This window comes from Odocoileus virginianus, chromosome 29, assembly GCF_023699985.2.
Source record: "Odocoileus virginianus isolate 20LAN1187 ecotype Illinois chromosome 29, Ovbor_1.2, whole genome shotgun sequence".
NCBI classification, from domain to species: Eukaryota; Metazoa; Chordata; class Mammalia; order Artiodactyla; family Cervidae; genus Odocoileus; species Odocoileus virginianus.
This window is the reverse complement of record NC_069702.1, coordinates 26,724,382-26,741,095: the sequence shown is the minus strand read 5'-3', so window position 1 is coordinate 26,741,095 and position 16,714 is coordinate 26,724,382. Positions and strand designations below refer to the sequence as shown.

The 16,714-nt window shown below is 39.7% G+C and overlaps 2 protein-coding genes across 2 annotated transcripts; both read left to right on the top strand.

The window, feature by feature from the left end:
- Positions 1–234: 234 nt before the first annotated feature.
- On the top strand, positions 235–2,240 carry LOC110131887 (growth-regulated protein homolog beta-like). The gene is made up of 4 exons (XM_020884856.2): positions 235–381; positions 465–588; positions 698–781; positions 1,562–2,240. Exons 1-4 carry the CDS (start codon positions 291–293, stop codon positions 1,575–1,577), a joined length of 315 nt encoding a protein of 104 aa, XP_020740515.2. The 5' UTR covers positions 235–290; the 3' UTR covers positions 1,578–2,240.
- A 10,818-nt stretch (positions 2,241–13,058) lies between these two features.
- LOC110131888 (growth-regulated protein homolog beta) lies at positions 13,059–15,478 on the top strand. The gene is made up of 4 exons (XM_020884857.2): positions 13,059–13,481; positions 13,573–13,696; positions 13,810–13,893; positions 14,744–15,478. Exons 1-4 carry the CDS (start codon positions 13,391–13,393, stop codon positions 14,757–14,759), a joined length of 315 nt encoding a protein of 104 aa, XP_020740516.1. The 5' UTR covers positions 13,059–13,390; the 3' UTR covers positions 14,760–15,478.
- Positions 15,479–16,714: the final 1,236 nt, after the last annotated feature.

Below are 16,714 nucleotides of genomic sequence, written 5' to 3'. Positions count from 1 at the left end.
CTCGACCGTAGGTACCCCCAGCCTGGCGGCGACTCACTCCCCCCGTGGGGATTTGGGCACAGAGGACACCCCGCGTGCGTGGACTCCCCGGGAGGCAGGCGGGGCCAAGCCTTCCTTCCGGACCCAGGAATGACCCGCGCGTCCGGGAATTTCCCGGGCCCAGGGCTGCCAACTCCCGCCCCAACCATGGATAAAAGGGATTCGCTCGGCTCCGGGAGCCACAGAGCCCGCTCAGCCAGCGCTCCCACCAGCCTTCCCGCAACAGACACAGACCCTCCGAGCTGAGACCCATGGCCCGAACCGCGACCGCCGCCGCCCCCCGGCTCCTCCGCGCCGCGATGCTGCTCCTGCTCCTGGTGGCCGCCTGCCGGCGCGCGGCAGGTGAGACCCGGATCCCCAGGGCGGGACGGAGACGGGTGGGTACCCGTGAGGACAGCCCCTAACCCACTCTGTCCTTCCCGCAGGGGCTCCCGTGGTCAACGAACTGCGCTGCCATTGCCTGCAGACCTTGCAGGGGATTCACCTCAAGAACATCCAGAGCGTGAAGGTGACGCCCCCGGGCCCCCACTGCGGCCAAACCGAAGTCATGTAAGTAGAGACTCTGTTTGTTGTCCTATCACCCCCGCCGTCCGGATGTCCCAGCCTAGACTTGCAGCCCGACCTCCTGCCTCACGTGGATTCTCCCTTCTCTCTGCAGAGCCACTCTCAAGAATGGTCAGGAAGCTTGTCTCAACCCTGAAGCTCCCATGGTTAAGAAAATCATCAATAAGATGCTAAACAAGTAAGTCGTGGATTTTATTCCTACTTGCAACTAGAGCCATTGGTCTCAAATACTGGCATCTACCTCCTGAAAATATTATTCGAGAAACCCACAGTCTAGTTGTAGGACTAAAAGCCATTATTTCCCCATTAAATTTGATCTGCTTTAGTGTCAGAAGGCTATTTCCAGCTCCCTCTGTCCTGATCCTGCTCTCCATCCCCATTCAAATGAGCCTGCATGTCCCTAAAAGATTAAGTAGGGCTTTCCTAGTCAGAAGGTAAAGAATTCACTTGCAATGCAGGTGACCCAGGTTCAACCCTTGAGTCAGGAAGATCCCCTGGAGAAGGGAATGGCTACCCACTCCAATGTTCTTGACTGGAGAATTCCATGAACAGAGCAGCCTGGTGGCCTACAGTCCATAGGGTCACAAAGAATCAGACACAACTGAGCGATTTCAAAAGATTAAGTAAATTTAACCAGAAATGGTAAAAAGCTTTCAACCCATTAAAGAACAGATGTTGTTTACCTCCATTTCTCAATGTTTTCTACCTGAAAAGTGGAGACCTGGGTTTTGGGTAACAGGGACCTCAGAAACTTAGCAGTGAAGAGCAGGACTTTGCAGTGAAAGCTTCCTGAGTTGTAGGATGCCTGTGAAAGTTTTGTAATCCCTTAGAGCAGAAACCTTTTCTGAGTGCAGAGCTGGGCCAGTGTCTGCATGCAGAAGTCCCTCCAGCCTTGGGGCCTGTACAAGAAGATTAGCTTTCCTCAGCACCTGTAACCCTAACCCTTTTCTCATTGCAGGGGCAGCACCAACTGACCTAGAAGGAAGTAAGAAGTTCATTGGTGACAGTTCCTGAAAAGTAGTCTCTGCTCTTATAGGAACTGAAAATGAAGAAGAGAACGGCTGGTTTCCAGGGACAACTGGAAAGGACTTGATGTGCTGGACTATTTTATATGAGTTCTATTTATTTATATATGTATTTATTTTTCAAAGCTGGTATTTTAGTCTTTTACATGTTAGCGTTTAAAGATGTGATTATGTTAAATCAAACATAACCCAGTCCTGATTGTTATTTAATATGAAGATGATGAGTTTTAAATGTTTTATTCAACTGGTATTTATTGGAAGACCATAAAGTGCCAGGCATTATGAGAGAGGTGGAGGCGGTGAGTGGGAGAGGGGAGTTCATACAATTAGACAGTGAAATCACTATTAGAATCAGGGAAAGTATGTGCATTTCTATTTCTGCACTTTTTTTTAAAGAATGTCAGTTGTTATTTATTGAAATGATTTCAGATTATGTGGTCAACATTTTTATGTTGAAATTTCCCTTGGACATTTTATGTCTTGCTTGTAAGGCATAATGCCTTGTTTAATGTTTACTATGCGGTGTTTCTCTTTGTTTTGGAACAAAGAAGTTAAAACTACTGTTACATTTTTTAAATGGCATGAAAATAAAAGTTCTGCAAAAAAAAATAACATGACTAGGCTTTGTTTTATTCTTCTTGATCTTTAGTTCCTACTGGGTGCTCAAGATATTATACTCTTAGGCTTAGATTGTGCCTAACTTTATGCCAACTCCTGGCTGTTATTCCCTTATTTTTCTCTAACTTGAGAAGGACTATTTGATATACTACCCTCCTCAACCACTTTGAGAATTCTAGTTTTATGAAAAAATATTGCTGTTTTTTTCACACTGACCAATTTGTTATTCAAAATTAGTTCTTTATAAACTGTTGAACTTTTATCAATATTTCAACAAGGGCTCCTATTAATTGTTTTGACAAATGGTTTTTCAAACAGCTATGCAATTCTTTTCTTTTAATGAAGCTGGGAGAAAAAGATAGAGAAGTAGATTATTCCTAAGAACAGGAGCAGTTTGTGTTGTTTAAAATGACAATAATAATGGTCAGTAGAAATAAATACATACTGTACAGTAAAATATATGACAAAAATAACACAATAGGTAGGGGGGTAAATAGATTTATAATACAATGTGTTATACAATACAATACATTGTTAGAGAAAGCTTTAAAGAAAATTGCAATCTGACAAGAATATAGTAATTTTTAGGGCAACCAATAAAAAGAAAATGCAAAATTTTAGATTTAAAAATCTGAAAAGGGGAGAAAATTGAATAAAAGAAAATACCTGTATAATACAAAAGTAGACAAAAATTAAGGACTAAAGGAACAAAACAACAGATGCCACAGGGAGAAATGGCTTCCTTTCAGAAGGATTCCTAATAATATAAGTGGAGCCTCTTGAAGGTGGGGTTTAATTCCAACCCCCTCACACACACCTGAGTTTGGGCTGGACTTAGTGACTTACTTCCAAAAAAGAGATAAGGAAAAAGGAAAAACAACAAACTTCCAGTAGAGAATCCGTCCCTTAACCAAGTAATTAAGGTTATTATCACCACTTGATATCACTTGAATATCATGTACTCATATGATGTGATGAGAAGGACACTTCATCTTCACGATTCTTACCCCAAATCAATAATCCCAGTGTAATCATCAGAAAACCATCCTAAAAATCCAGATGGAGGAACATTCTACAAAATAACTCATGAGTATGCTTTAAAACCATCAAATTCATGAATGAAAGACAAAACTAAGAATCTGTCACAGCTCTAAAGAGACAAAAGACACATGAATTAATGCCATGTGGCATGCTGGATTGGATACAGGAATAGAAAAAAAACATTAATGGAAAGTGGTGAGACCCAAATGGAGGCTGGAATTTACTTAACAACAATGTGCCAATGCTGATTTCTTAGTTTTGACAAGTGACTATAATTATGTAAGATATCAACAAGAGGAGATACTGGGCCGAGGTCCACAGGAACTCCTTGTGCTATCTATACAAGTGTTTATTCTGGGGCTTTCCTGGCTGCTCAGTGGTAAAGAACACGGTTGCCAGTGTAGGAGACGTGGTTTTAATCCCTGGTCCGGGAAGATCCCACATGCCGCAGAGCAAGTAAGCCCATGTGCAACAATTACTGAGCCTGTCTCTCCAGCCTGGGAGCCACAGTCACTGAACCCACGTGCTGCAACTTCTGAAATCCCTCACCCTGGGGCCTGTGCTCCTCAACAAGAGAAGCCACTGCAAAGGAAAGCCCATGCACCACATCTAGAGAGCAACCCTGCTCGCTGCAACTAGAGAAAGAAATGAAGACACGGCCAAAAATTTAAAAAAAAAAAGTAAATTAATTAATTTTGAAAATTATTCCAAATTGAAAGTCTATTTTTAAAAATATAAGACATTAAATCCAAATATATTAGAAATTATAGTAAATCAAAATGGGATAAACACTCAAAAGTCAAAGATCATCAGGCTGTGTAATTAAGACAAAGAATCAATGCTGCTTAAAAAAGGCATACTTTAAACATTTAAACATTAGGATCCAGATTATTTGAAATGAAAAGAATTGAAAGCACTATATCATGCAAAAAATCAATTGAAAGAAAACTAGCATGGATATATTGATGTATTAATTACTTATTAATTTGTTATTAGTGTAACTTATTGATATATTTGTTAATGGTTGACATCAATAAACTCAGATATGCAGATGATACTACCCTTATGGCAGAAAGTGAAGAAGAACTAAAGAGCCTCTTGAAGAAAGTGAAAGAGGAGAGTGAAAAAGTTGGCTTAAAGCTCAACATTCAGTAAACTAAGATCATGGCATCCGGTCCCATCACTTCATGGCAGATAGATGGGGAAACAGTGGAAACAGTGGCTGACTTTATTTTTCTGGGCCCCAAAATCACTGCAGATGGTGACTGCAGCCATGAAATTAAAAGACGCTTACTTCTTGGAAGGAAAGTTATGACCAACCTAGACAGCATATTAAAAAGCAGAGACATTACTTTGCCAACAAAGGTCCATCTAGTCAAGACTATGGTTTTCCCAGTAGTCATGTATGGATGTGAGAGTTGGACTATAAAGAAAGCTGAGTGCTGAAGAATTGATGCTTTTGAACTGTGGTGTTGGAGAAGACTCTTGAGAGTCCCTTGGACTGCAAGGAGATCCAACCAGTCCATCCTAAAGGAAATGAGTCCTGGGTGTTCATTGGAAGGACTGATGTTGAAGCTGAAACTCCAATACTTTGGCCACCTGATGAGAAGAGCTGACTCATTGGAAAAGACACCGATGCTGGGAAGGATTGAGGGCAGGAGGAGAAGGGGACGACAGAGGATGAGATGGTTGGATGGCATCATCGACTTGATGGACATGGGTTTGAGTGGACTCCAGAAGTTGGTGATAGACAGGGAGGCCTGGCATGCTGCGGATCATGGGGTCTCAAAGAGTTGGACACGACTGAGTGACTGAACTGATACTGTGCATGCATGCTAAATTACTTTAGTCATCTCTTTGCAACCCTATGGACTTAAGCCCTCCAGGCTCCTCTGGGATTCTCCAGGCAAGAATACTGAAGTGGGTTGCCAGGCCCTTCTCCAGGGAATCTTCCTGACCCAGGGACTGAACTTGCATCTCTTATTTCTCCTGCCTTGGCAGGTGGGTTCTTTACCACTAGCACCACTGGGAAGCCCCTGCTTGATATGTTAATTATAACCGAATAATATGTTAAGACTTATGAGATAAAGAAGGCTGATTTAAAATAAAAAGGTGGCAATTTTACAAGGGACAAAAATACTTAGCAAACTTAATAACATTATCAAAATATATAAAGCAAAATGGAGAGAAACTAAAAGGCACAATATATGAAACCGGAGTCACAGTTAAAGAGTCTAACAAACTTCTCTCAATACTTAAAGCAGTAAAGAATCAGTAACAGTATAGAAGAGTTAAACAACCTGACCAACCAATCTGGCCTGAAAAAAACACATGGGCATGCTTCACCTAACGACCGTATAAACCACATTTTTTTTTTCCAGCACTCAGATAACATTTTCTAAAAGAGATCATATATGAGCCATAAAGAATGTATCAACAAATTTTAAAACCTTGAAAAATTACAGAGGATATTCTCTGATCATCAAGATTTTTATGATGATTGTCACTTTCCTGGCTGAAATATGTAATAACATAACCACTGTACATGATATGTTTGCTGTGGTTTATAACTCATCTCTCAACTTCCTAAATTTTGCTTCCACAATACAGAAAGCATCAAAATAGGGTCATCATGCTCTTTCATGCCCATTATAGCCAAGTGTGATTAAAAAAAATATTTCCACAGAGACATTTCTTCACTTCCTATATCTATTTCTTGACATATTCTTTGGTAATTTTGGCATTTCTGTATTTCTTTGGCTTATACATATGTAACGTACTTTAATTACCTCTGTAAAAGTTAAAAAACAATCTTAAGAAAATGAAATGTCAAAGTTTAAACTGAAATCTATTCTTTAGAAGACTTGGAATAATAACCAAACTTAATATATTACTTGGTATTCAGAGCTAATTGAACTAAATTGAAATATTCAGAGATTTTGAAATTGTTAGGCTGTCTTTACGACAGGAACAGAAGGTAAGACAAGCTCTATTGCAGAAGAAAGTACGCATGAAGAAGAACTTCATGTTCCAGCTTATTCCACTAAATATCTTTTGCAAAACTGACCACAATCTCTTGCATCAATACATTGTATGTGCTTTATAAATGCCCTTTGACTTAATATTTCTGACCTAAAATCAATAGATTGTTAGATATTTCTCCAGTAAAGATGGGTTTATTCAAGACCAGCGAAGAATTGCAATTTGAAGTCTGCAACCATGGCAAGCTCCATGCAAGTCCCCTTGCGGTAAGGGAAGAACACTTTTATAGAAAGGAACAAGAAGTTGAGAGGGCTACAGTAAACAAAAAGTCCATGGATTTTCATTGAGTTTGCAAGGAAAGAAGCCTTATTTTCTTCCTGTTGGGCTCAGTTCTTGTCCCAGAGTGTGAGAACTCCCCCTTCTGGTCATTCTGTTCTATTTAGGTTTCTTTGCAGTTTCTGCTTATTGTTATTTATTATTATTATTTTTACAATATCTACCACCCCTCCTTTTCTGCACACACTGTGAAACTTAGGTCACCCTAGGCTTTTCTTCCTCCCCATGGTAGACAGCCAATAAAGGTCACAATGTAGTCTGTGCAAGAAGGCTATAGAGACACCTTGAGGTGCATGGAGAGACTTCCCAATGGAGGTAACATCCAAACTGGGTCTTGATGGAGAAGCAGGATCCTATGAGCACATGGCATCAGTGTCCCAGCCCCTCGCCACCTCCTCCAGCCTCTTTTCCCCTCTTCCTCCTCATAGAGTGAGCTCTAGATGCAAGACACTTGCTCTCTCAGTACTCACATGCTCTTTTCAATAACCATGCCTTTGCCCTCTTGATCCTCTCCTGGAATGCTTTCCACCCCTCTGGAGTTCCCCATTTACCTGGAAAGCTCCTTATTCTTAAGATTCACATGAGTGAGCACTTCTTTCAGGAAAACTTGGTTGACAGCGCTCATAAACCCTCTGTAAAAGTGGCATTAAATCTCCCTTCTCACACCCAATACCTTGGGAATGGTTTGTCATGGTAGCTTTTCCAAAACTTTTCCTTTTTACATTCATTTCCTACTGCATTGAGAGTTAGATGGTAGCAGAGTCTCTTATTACTCTTTATATCCCCAGCACCAAACTTCATTCCCACCTTATAAAAGCTGAAAAAAAAAAAATAACCATTGAAAATGAAGAAACAAATAGAGAAATAAAGGCATTAAAATTGTGTTGAAACACTCTCCTTTTTAATAAGATAATTTTAGCAGTAAGTAGAGTCAGTAACAAAAAACCCAATTCAAATTGGGTTAATGAAGAGGAATTCATTTGACCTATGAAACTAAAAGACTGATAAGTGGACACAATAAAGCTCAGTGATGCAGTTCAAAACTTCCTAACAGTCTCCCTCTGGATCAGGCTGCTTTTCTCTGTGCTGGCTTCATTTTAGGCAAGCTCTTCTCAAGCACGGGTGAAGTTTTAAATTTCTGTTCTACTAGATATAACCCAACAGGAAGCAAGGGCTTTTTAAATTTGTTTTTCTGACCATTTCCTGACAAAAAGGACTCCAGGGAATTTTCTGACTTGGCTAGGCTTAGGTCACTCATTCACTCTTGCATCTATAGAATGGCTTGTGATTGGATCCAGACTGGAAGGACTGACCAATATCCCCTTCAGTCATCAGTTCACTCCTGGAGCTTTAAAGCAGGGTCACTCTACCTGAGCTACCCAGATTGGGAGAAAGAAAAGATGGTCCCCATAGGAAAACCAAGGTGTTGTAACCAGAAGCAGGAGGAAAGGGCTCAAGGCAGGCAGAAATGACAAATAAACTAGAGACTGGACCAGGGGTGTGACACGGACACTGGATGAATGCTCAGGACTGAAGTAGATGGATCCAGGGATTTATTGCTTCCAACATCTTCATTCTTCTCCTCTCTGTGCCAGAATCACTCTACCCAAGTAATCATCGCAGCAAGACAGGGTTGGCAATTGTGGGCGCAACTTCCCAAGGCCAGCATGGGGAGAGGAGTAGGGCACAGACCATTCCTGAAGCTCCATCATCCGGGGATACAGCACCAACTCTGGACTTTATTTTTTTAATATTTATTTATTTGGCTGCACCAGGCTTAAGTTGCTGCATGTGGGATCTAGTTCCCTGACCAGGTACTGAATCCAGGCCCCCTGCATTGGGAGCCCGGAGTGTTAACCACTGGATCACCAGGGAAGTCCCACAATTCTGGATTTTAAAGGCAGATTAGATAATGTTTATCAAGTCTGCATAATGCTGTAAATATGGTAGCTCAAAATGAAATTTAGCTACTCATTCTTTTAAGATAGGGTTGGCTCTATACTTTTAAAACTGGTGGCTGCCTTAGTTGAAAATTTGGGTATATACATGTGCCATCCAGCTCATAAAATGAGTAACTAGTTAGGGAAGATGTTTTTTAAAACAAGAAGGGAAGAACTGGGTTACTTTAGTAAGTTTTAGAATACTACTGCTTTTTAAAAATTTTTTTCTTTTGTTTTTGGCCGTGTTGTGAGGCTTGCAGAATCTTTTTTCCCCAACCAGTGATGGAACTCAGACCCTCCATGGTGAAAGTGTGGACCACTAGACCATCAGGGAATTCCCACATTATTGCATTTTAAATGATCTGACAAATAACACAGTGTCATTAAGGATTAAATTTTGAGAACTTATATATTAAAGTGGAAAAAATCTTTGGTACTTTATTTTGTAAGAAATCAGTGCTCCTTAAGCAATATTTGTTAAGACAATATACAAAGTCTTAGGCATAAAGTGGAAGATAATTCTACAAATACGATGTTGCTTCTTGATATGGTTTATCCTTTTGGCTACTACAGTGTTTTGATTTTCTATTCATTCACCCTGAGTATTGGCTTATGCCAATACTTTGGTTTGGATCTGGAAAGCATTAGAGCAAACATTCTCTGGTTTCTTAAGTTATAAAGAGAATAAATGTCTGGGTAGTCTCCAATTAATGCTGAAGGCAAAATATTTAAAATATGACAAAGTGCTCAAACAAAGTCAGTAGAAAACTGTGATCCTTATTTCAGCAAATAAGAGCTGATGGTAGTGCTCATTTCCCTTCTGGGAAACTCTCAGAGTGGAGTCATTATTCCTGACCTGATTTTTGAGCTGAAGTCCACTGATTCAGAAAATCAAATCGCTATATGAATAGACACGGATTTTATTAAATTCAAGTATATAATATTCATGATACAGAAGAAAATTCTTGTTGTTAGTGAAATAAAACACTAGAGAGCAGTTGGCTATTTTCAAGTTTTAGGAAAGGTGAAGTTGAATTATTCAACCATGAGGATAACAAAACAAGACTGCTCTTCTAAAGTTAACTGTCATTTGTTTCAGGAAAAAAAAACTAATTTTTTACTGTGGAACTACACTACCTGAAGCTCAAATTCTGAATTATCTTAACTCTGAGATCTTGGCAACTTATTAATAGCTTCCCTGTGGGGGAAAAATTGTGAAGTAAATAAACTGGTGACTATTTAATGAGACAGTTAATACTAGGTGGGTTTTATATATATGTAAAAGATATATATGTCTATTACATCAAAATGTTATTTATGATAGCACTTCATGTTTACTTAGCATCTCATAAACACATAAAACATGTCAGTTACTAGGGATGTTGAAGAAAAAAGGAAAGATCTGCAAAAGTTTGTTTCTTGAACAAAAGTTTAAAAGTCTTAATAACAATCTCTTCATGTTTTCTGTCTTTTATATTTTTTCTATAATAAGCAGATATACACTTTAATCAGAAAAATAAAATCAAATTTTTAAATTTTTAAAGAATAGCTATTATGTCTCTGATCCACTGATTATCTCAAGAAAACATAATACAGTTGACCCTTGGAAACATGGAGGTTAGGGGTGCAGTTGAAAATCCAAGTATAAGTTTTGACTTTTCAGAAACTTAACTACTAATCACCTACTGTTGACTGGAAGCCTTACCAATGGCATAAACAGTCAACTAATACATATTTCATTTAGTCACTACATTGTGCCTGACTCTTGCGACCTCATGGGCTGTAGCCCACCAGGCTCCTCTGTCCATGGGATTTTCCAGGCTAGAATACCGGAGTGAGTGGCCATTTCCTTCTCCAGTGGATCTTCCCAACTCAGGGAGAGAACCCGGGTCTCCTGTGTAGGCAGGAGGACTCTTTATACCACGGAGTCATCAGAGAAGCTCATATGTATTATATACTTTATTCTTAAAATAAAGTTAGCTACAGTAAAGAAAATTAGGGGTCCTTCATTAGGAAAGTTTTAACAAAGAGAAAATACATTTATATTGCTGTATTGTATTTATTGATACTGTAAGTTTGTCATATGTTTATAAGATGAATCATCTGTCAGTATCTCCATCAATATTGTCTTATTTAACACAAAACACTGTAGATGTTATATGTATTAATAACATGACTCATCAAAAATGAAAGATAATGTAAAAATTCATGTTTAATTATAGATATAATGATTAATGCCTTGATAACAAGGAAGCAATACCATTGCTTTGTAGTAGCTTAGTGTAATTGATAAATTGCTTCCCAGTAGCTTAGCCTATATTCTAATGAATGAGCCATTATAAAAACCTTATGGCCAACAGTATTACAGTCATATTCATAACATAGTATTAGAAACATTGTCACATTTTAAAAAAAATTTACCTGTGATGATAGTTTCTCCAATTGTGTGAGAGAGAGGCATGCTGTATGGTAATGTAATAAAAGCAAAGTTATAAAACAGGAAGAAAGCTAACACATTAATTTTATATTAAATACCACTCACCTTATGCCTATGTAAGAACAAACTAGTATTTACATGGGTTCTATCCATTCATGACATAGCAACTTTTTCCAATTTTTTTTGACATTTCTAGGCTACATGGTTAGTCTGCAAGTTTTTTTTCAAATTGCCACAAATCTCCAAAATTTTTTTCAATATGTTTATTGAAACAGATCTGTGTATAAGTGGACCTATGCAGTTTGAGCCCATGTTGTCCAAGTGTTAAGTATTGTTCAGTTGCTGTCATGTCTGATTCTTTGCAACCCCATGGACTGCAGCATGCCACTCTTCCCTGTCCTTCACTATCTCTCAGAGTTTGCTCAAACTCATGTTCATTGAGTCAAGTGTCAAGTATATTTCCAATTAAGAATCCAAGAAAAAGAAAAATAACAACAGTATCTAAACAGATTCCCAATTATTGCTGTTACTCATTTTATAAGCTTTAGGTCATCTTTCATTCCCTACTCTCTTTTTAAAAATTAAATTTCCCATTCTTTTTCTCAGGACTGTACTGACCAAAAAATGTAAAGACAAATCTTTATTATAGTATAGTTATTCATAATCTTTTCTAGTAATCAAGATGAGAGATCTTCACTTTTATTCACATTTTGTAGTTGAAATGACTGAAACTAGAATTATAAGATTACTCAACAAACTAGATAACAAAAATGTACTCTGTTTTTTCTTAAGAAAAAAATATGCAAATATTTTATGTTGGAAGAGTTTTTGTTTTTATTTTGGCTTTTTTTTCAATAATTCTTTTCTCTTTGTGCAAAGATTTTATCCTCAGATTAGTTTCAGTTTAGTAATATGGAAAAAGCAATTTCTATTTTAGTTTTTTAAAAATTATTTATAGCATTTAATATGTACAGGTGTTTTCAAAAGCTAATACATTTATTCATGGTAACAGCCGGTTGAAGTAAATATTACAGTTCATCTCCCTTTTATAGATAAGAAACTAAGGCACAGACAATTAAATGCCATGGACCAATATTTCCGAGAGCTGAAATTCCTACTTTGCAACCTTGAACAAAGACTTGCTCTATGTCTTTACCCACCCTTCCAACCTCCCCTCCCTTCTCTTGCTTACCACTGGGTATCCCCACACTTTTAACAGATCTGCATCCAAAATCACACCTAAACCATCTGAAACCTACCTGAGCATAATCCAACAAAGGACATTAAAACTAAGGGTGAAAAATAAGCTACACAATTATGAAGTCTTCAATCAACTGCTTGAAGTGTCTTTTTAGAAATCAGTACAAATAAAATATGACAATTATTTCTCTGGAAAGAAATCAAATCACTGGAAAGAGAAAAGTCCATATGAGATGAAGATAAAGTGAGATTTGTGACCATCAAACAAGTAAATGGTATGAAATTCATGATTTTAGCTCTTAGATACTTCCCAGGAATACCTGTTTTTTTTTTGTTTTTGTTTTTTTGGTTAGAAGAGCAAAGGGTGCTACTCTCACTACTGACCCTAGCCCTAGGTATTCCTCGCCCCCCAAACCCACACCCCAATTCCTGTGACCTATTTTGTTCTTGAACAAAACTAGAAACTGGGCCGGGACACACCTTTCCCTGCCTGGAACAGGTCCAAATGACCACTCGTCCCTTAGATCATGGATTAATCAACACACTCTCCACACAAAAAGCTGGTATTTGTGAATGTACTCGAGCTCTGGAAGTTCCAGAATTTCACCGGGGAAGGCATTTGTAGGATTGCAACACTTAGTTGCAATGTAAACACAACATTAAACTTTTGATACTGGTCATCCCCTCACTACTGCAGGGATAATATGACATGAAGTGTGTGATTTATTGTGCTCGTAAAATACCAGGAAGTAAGAGAACATTCTCATGCATAATTTGAGATGACATGTGCTTTAAGAGTGTATTTATGCAGACGTGGATAAAATCATCAAGTCCCAAGATACTTAAGTGTAAGTAACACATGGAAAATCAGTTCTCTCTGCGTCCCTCCTCCCTGGCCTTAATTCCCTCTTAGTAACTAACGTTTGTCACGATGCCTGTCTCCTCTAAGATGTGACACCACTTCTTGCAAGGCGACTCACCCCGCCGTGGGGATTTGGGTACGGGAATGACACCCCAAGTGCGCAGATTACGCGTGAGGCGGGCGGGGCCGCTCCTTCCGGACTGGGAATTTCCCTGGCCCGGGGCTGGCAACTCGCATGCGATCAGGATAAAAGGGGTTCGCTCGGCTCCAGGAGCCACAGAGCCCGCTCAGCCAGCGCTCCCGCCAGCCTTCCCGCAACAGACACAGACCCTCCGAGCTGAGACCCATGGCCCGAGCCGCGACCGCCGCCGCCCCCCGGCTCCTCCGCGCCGCGATGCTGCTCCTGCTCCTGGTGGCCGCCTGCAGGCCCGCGGCAGGTGAGACCCGGATCCCCAGGGCGGGACGGGGGTGAGTGGGTGAGTGGGTGCCCGCGAGGACAGCAGCTAACCCACCCTGTTCTTCCCGCAGGGGCGCCCGTGGTCAACGAACTGCGCTGCCAGTGCCTGCAGACCTTGCAGGGGATTCACTTCAAGAACATCCAGAGCGTGAAGGTGACGCCCCCCGCCCCCCACTGCGACCAAACCGAAGTCATGTAAGTAGAGCCTCTGTTGCTGTCCTCGTCATCACCGCCCACCGTCCCGATGCCCTCACCCCGTCCCCCAAATGGACCTCCCATCTCACGTGGATTCTCCCTCCTCTCTGCAGAGCCACTCTCAAGACTGGTCAGGAAGTGTGTCTCAACCCTGCCGCCCCCATGGTTAAGAAAATCATCGATAAGATGCTAAACAAGTGAGTTGTAGTTTTTATTCATCGTGTGACTGTAGTCGTTCTGCCTGCTGAAAGTTATATCAGAGAAACCTAGGATTTAGCTGAAAGAATTAAAAAAAATTATTTCAGAATTAAATTTGCCATTAAGGTCATTAATCTGCTCTGGTGTCAGAAGGACATTTCCAGTGCCTCCTGGCCTCCTCGATCTTTCATGAGTGTGGGTAAATGTATGTTTCTAAAGATGAAGCCCCAGGGATTGAATCCCGGTCTCCTGTATTGTAGGCAGATTGTTTACCATCTGAGCTACCAAGGAAACCCAAAAGGTTTAGCAGAGTTAGCCAATGATGCTAAAATGCTTCCTATCTGTTAAGGAACAAATATCGTTTACCTCAAGTCTTTCATGGGCTTCAGACCTGAGAGGTAAAACTCTTGGGTTTGGGTTGTATGGAACTGAGGCTTGGTGATGAAGCTGGGGACTTTTCAGGGAACGCCCCTCCCCCGGCCTCTGCCAACACAGTGCAAGTCTAGGTTCCACCCTTTATTATTCCCATAACCCCAGGGAAAGTACTTAATCTCTTTAAGTCTCAATAACATGGGGAATAATAGTAATAGGTATTTAATGGAGTTTGCCATGAGGCTTAAGTGATGTCATGCCTGTACTTTTTTTTTAGCTCAAGGTGGCATTATGTTCTCGCTTTTTGAAAATATTAAGATTGCTTCCACAGACTCCATGTTCCTGATTAAATAGCATTTAGGAGCCTGGCATTTTCGGCCATACAGTGCAGCAGTGGTCTAGGTAGCAACCACATAATGCAGGGCTGTGAGTCCAGTTTTTGGGGTCCTACTAACAGTAACGATTTTCTCATCGCAGGGCTAGTGCCAACTGATCTAGAGAGATGGAAGGAGCTTCCTGGCTACTTCAGCAGCCTCAGTGGAATGGAAGTAAAAGAAGAGAAACAAATGGCTCCTGGGGCCATCTGGACTGTGTTTAATGTATTTGGCTGTTTCTTATGAGAGTTCTATTTATTTACATCTGTATTTATTTATTTATATTTCAAAGCCCGTGTATTGATGTTCTAATATTTAAAGGTGTGAATGTATTTGGCAGTTCTCTGGACTGTTAGTTTCAAAGTTTATTTTTATGTTAACTCAAAGTTAGTTTGATCCTGACTGTTATTTAATTTGAAGATGATGTGTTTTAAGTGTTCTTCACTTATTAAACTATTTTTGGGGAGGGGGTATTCCACACTGTACTATCCACTATAGTAAAGGCTAGAGACAGTAGTGGAGGATTCAAGAAAACAGATAGATCACGATCACTGTTAATGTAGGGACTGTATGTGTATGTTTCCTTTTTGTAGAGAAGATTGTCAGTTGTTATTTATTGAAACATTTCACAGTCTGTAGTCAACATTTCTGATGTTGAACCTTTACAAATGACAATGATCTAAATATCCCTTGGACATTTTATGTCTTCCTTGTAAGGCATAATGCCTTGTTTAGTGTGAGCTATCTAAATGTTTCTCTATGTCTTGGAATAGAGAAGTTTAAGTATTTATTGATGTATTTTTATAAATAACATGAAAATAAAGCTTTTTACACCCAATTTCTTGCTTAGGTTTCTTTTTTACTTCTTGACCTCATTTATCCTCCCTCTTGAATACCCAGCACTTGGGTTTTCTATTGCTATTGTAACAAATTATTACAAATTCAGTAGTTTAAAAGAATATACGTATTCTTTTACAATTCTGGAAGTCAGAAGACCAAAATTAGTTCCACTGGACTAAGGTCAAGGTGTCTGCATTGCTGCCTCATTCTGGAGGCACTAGGGGAAAATCCATCACCTTGATCTTTTTAGCTTCCAGAGGTCATCTATGTTTCATAGCTTATGATCATCTTCTTGTATCTTAAAGCCATCAACATGGCTTCTTCAAATCTCTTTCTCTAGGGCACCAAAATTTGCCTCCCACCAAATGTGTCTCTTTGTTGGTTATTTTTAATAAGCAGAAGATTCAGAAAGGTGTTTTTGTTTTTTGTAACCTCCATCGTAAATGCCTAAAAGAATTTAGATTAAAAAACCTGTTGTCAGAATAGATTAGAAGAGATCTCTGCAAAGAATATGGGCCAGGGGTGGTGAGGCAAACTCTAAGCAAGATCTAAAAATCAGTGTCCACTTCATGCCCCATTATCTCTGCATGGTGCAGCAAATATTGTTTATCAAACACTGGCTTTTCTATCCCCAGGTAAATTGCTTCTCTCCCCAAAAGTCCCATAGCCATTACTCCCAACATCTTTTATCTTTAGCTTAGGATGGTATTTAAAGTGAGGGCTTCAGCTATTTTGGTGAGTTACTCAGTTTTCCTGGGTCTCTTCCGTGTAGATATATTATTAAACTTTTGTTTGATTTACTCCTGCTAATCCGTCTCATGTCAATTTAGCTATTAAACCAGTCAGAAAAACTTAGACAGAGGAACATTTCTTTCTCTGTGATGATTTCTTTTGGTCCTTCTGCTCTGCCACATTACTTTCTGTCTGAATCTGACTTCTCCTACTTCCTTTTTTATGAGAACCTTTGTGATTATATCAGGCCACCCAGGATAAAGCAAGATAATCTTTCCTTGCAAGACCCTTAACTTAATCCCATCTGCAAAGTTCCTTTTGCAATGTAAGGTAACATACTCACAGGTTCCTGGTAGTACAAGAATATCTTTGGTGGTGGCGGTGGTTTAGTTACTAAGTCATGTCTGACTTTTGTGACCCCATGGAGCATGCCAGGCTCCTCTGTTCATGGAATTTTCCAGGCAAGAATCCTGGAGTGGGTTGCCATTTCCTTCTCCAGGTG

Bases quoted from the DNA above. Each gene is read 5' to 3' on its own strand.
- LOC110131888 (XM_020884857.2), top strand. From the start codon at position 13,391: ATGGCCCGAGCCGCGACCGCCGCCGCCCCCCGGCTCCTCCGCGCCGCG. The intron at 13,482-13,572 runs GTGAGACCCGGA...TTCTTCCCGCAG, and splicing joins CGCCTGCAGGCCCGCGGCAG to GGGCGCCCGTGGTCAACGAA. The intron at 13,697-13,809 runs GTAAGTAGAGCC...TCCTCTCTGCAG, and splicing joins TGCGACCAAACCGAAGTCAT to AGCCACTCTCAAGACTGGTC.
- LOC110131887 (XM_020884856.2), top strand. From the start codon at position 291: ATGGCCCGAACCGCGACCGCCGCCGCCCCCCGGCTCCTCCGCGCCGCG. The intron at 382-464 runs GTGAGACCCGGA...TCCTTCCCGCAG, and splicing joins CGCCTGCCGGCGCGCGGCAG to GGGCTCCCGTGGTCAACGAA. The intron at 589-697 runs GTAAGTAGAGAC...TTCTCTCTGCAG, and splicing joins TGCGGCCAAACCGAAGTCAT to AGCCACTCTCAAGAATGGTC.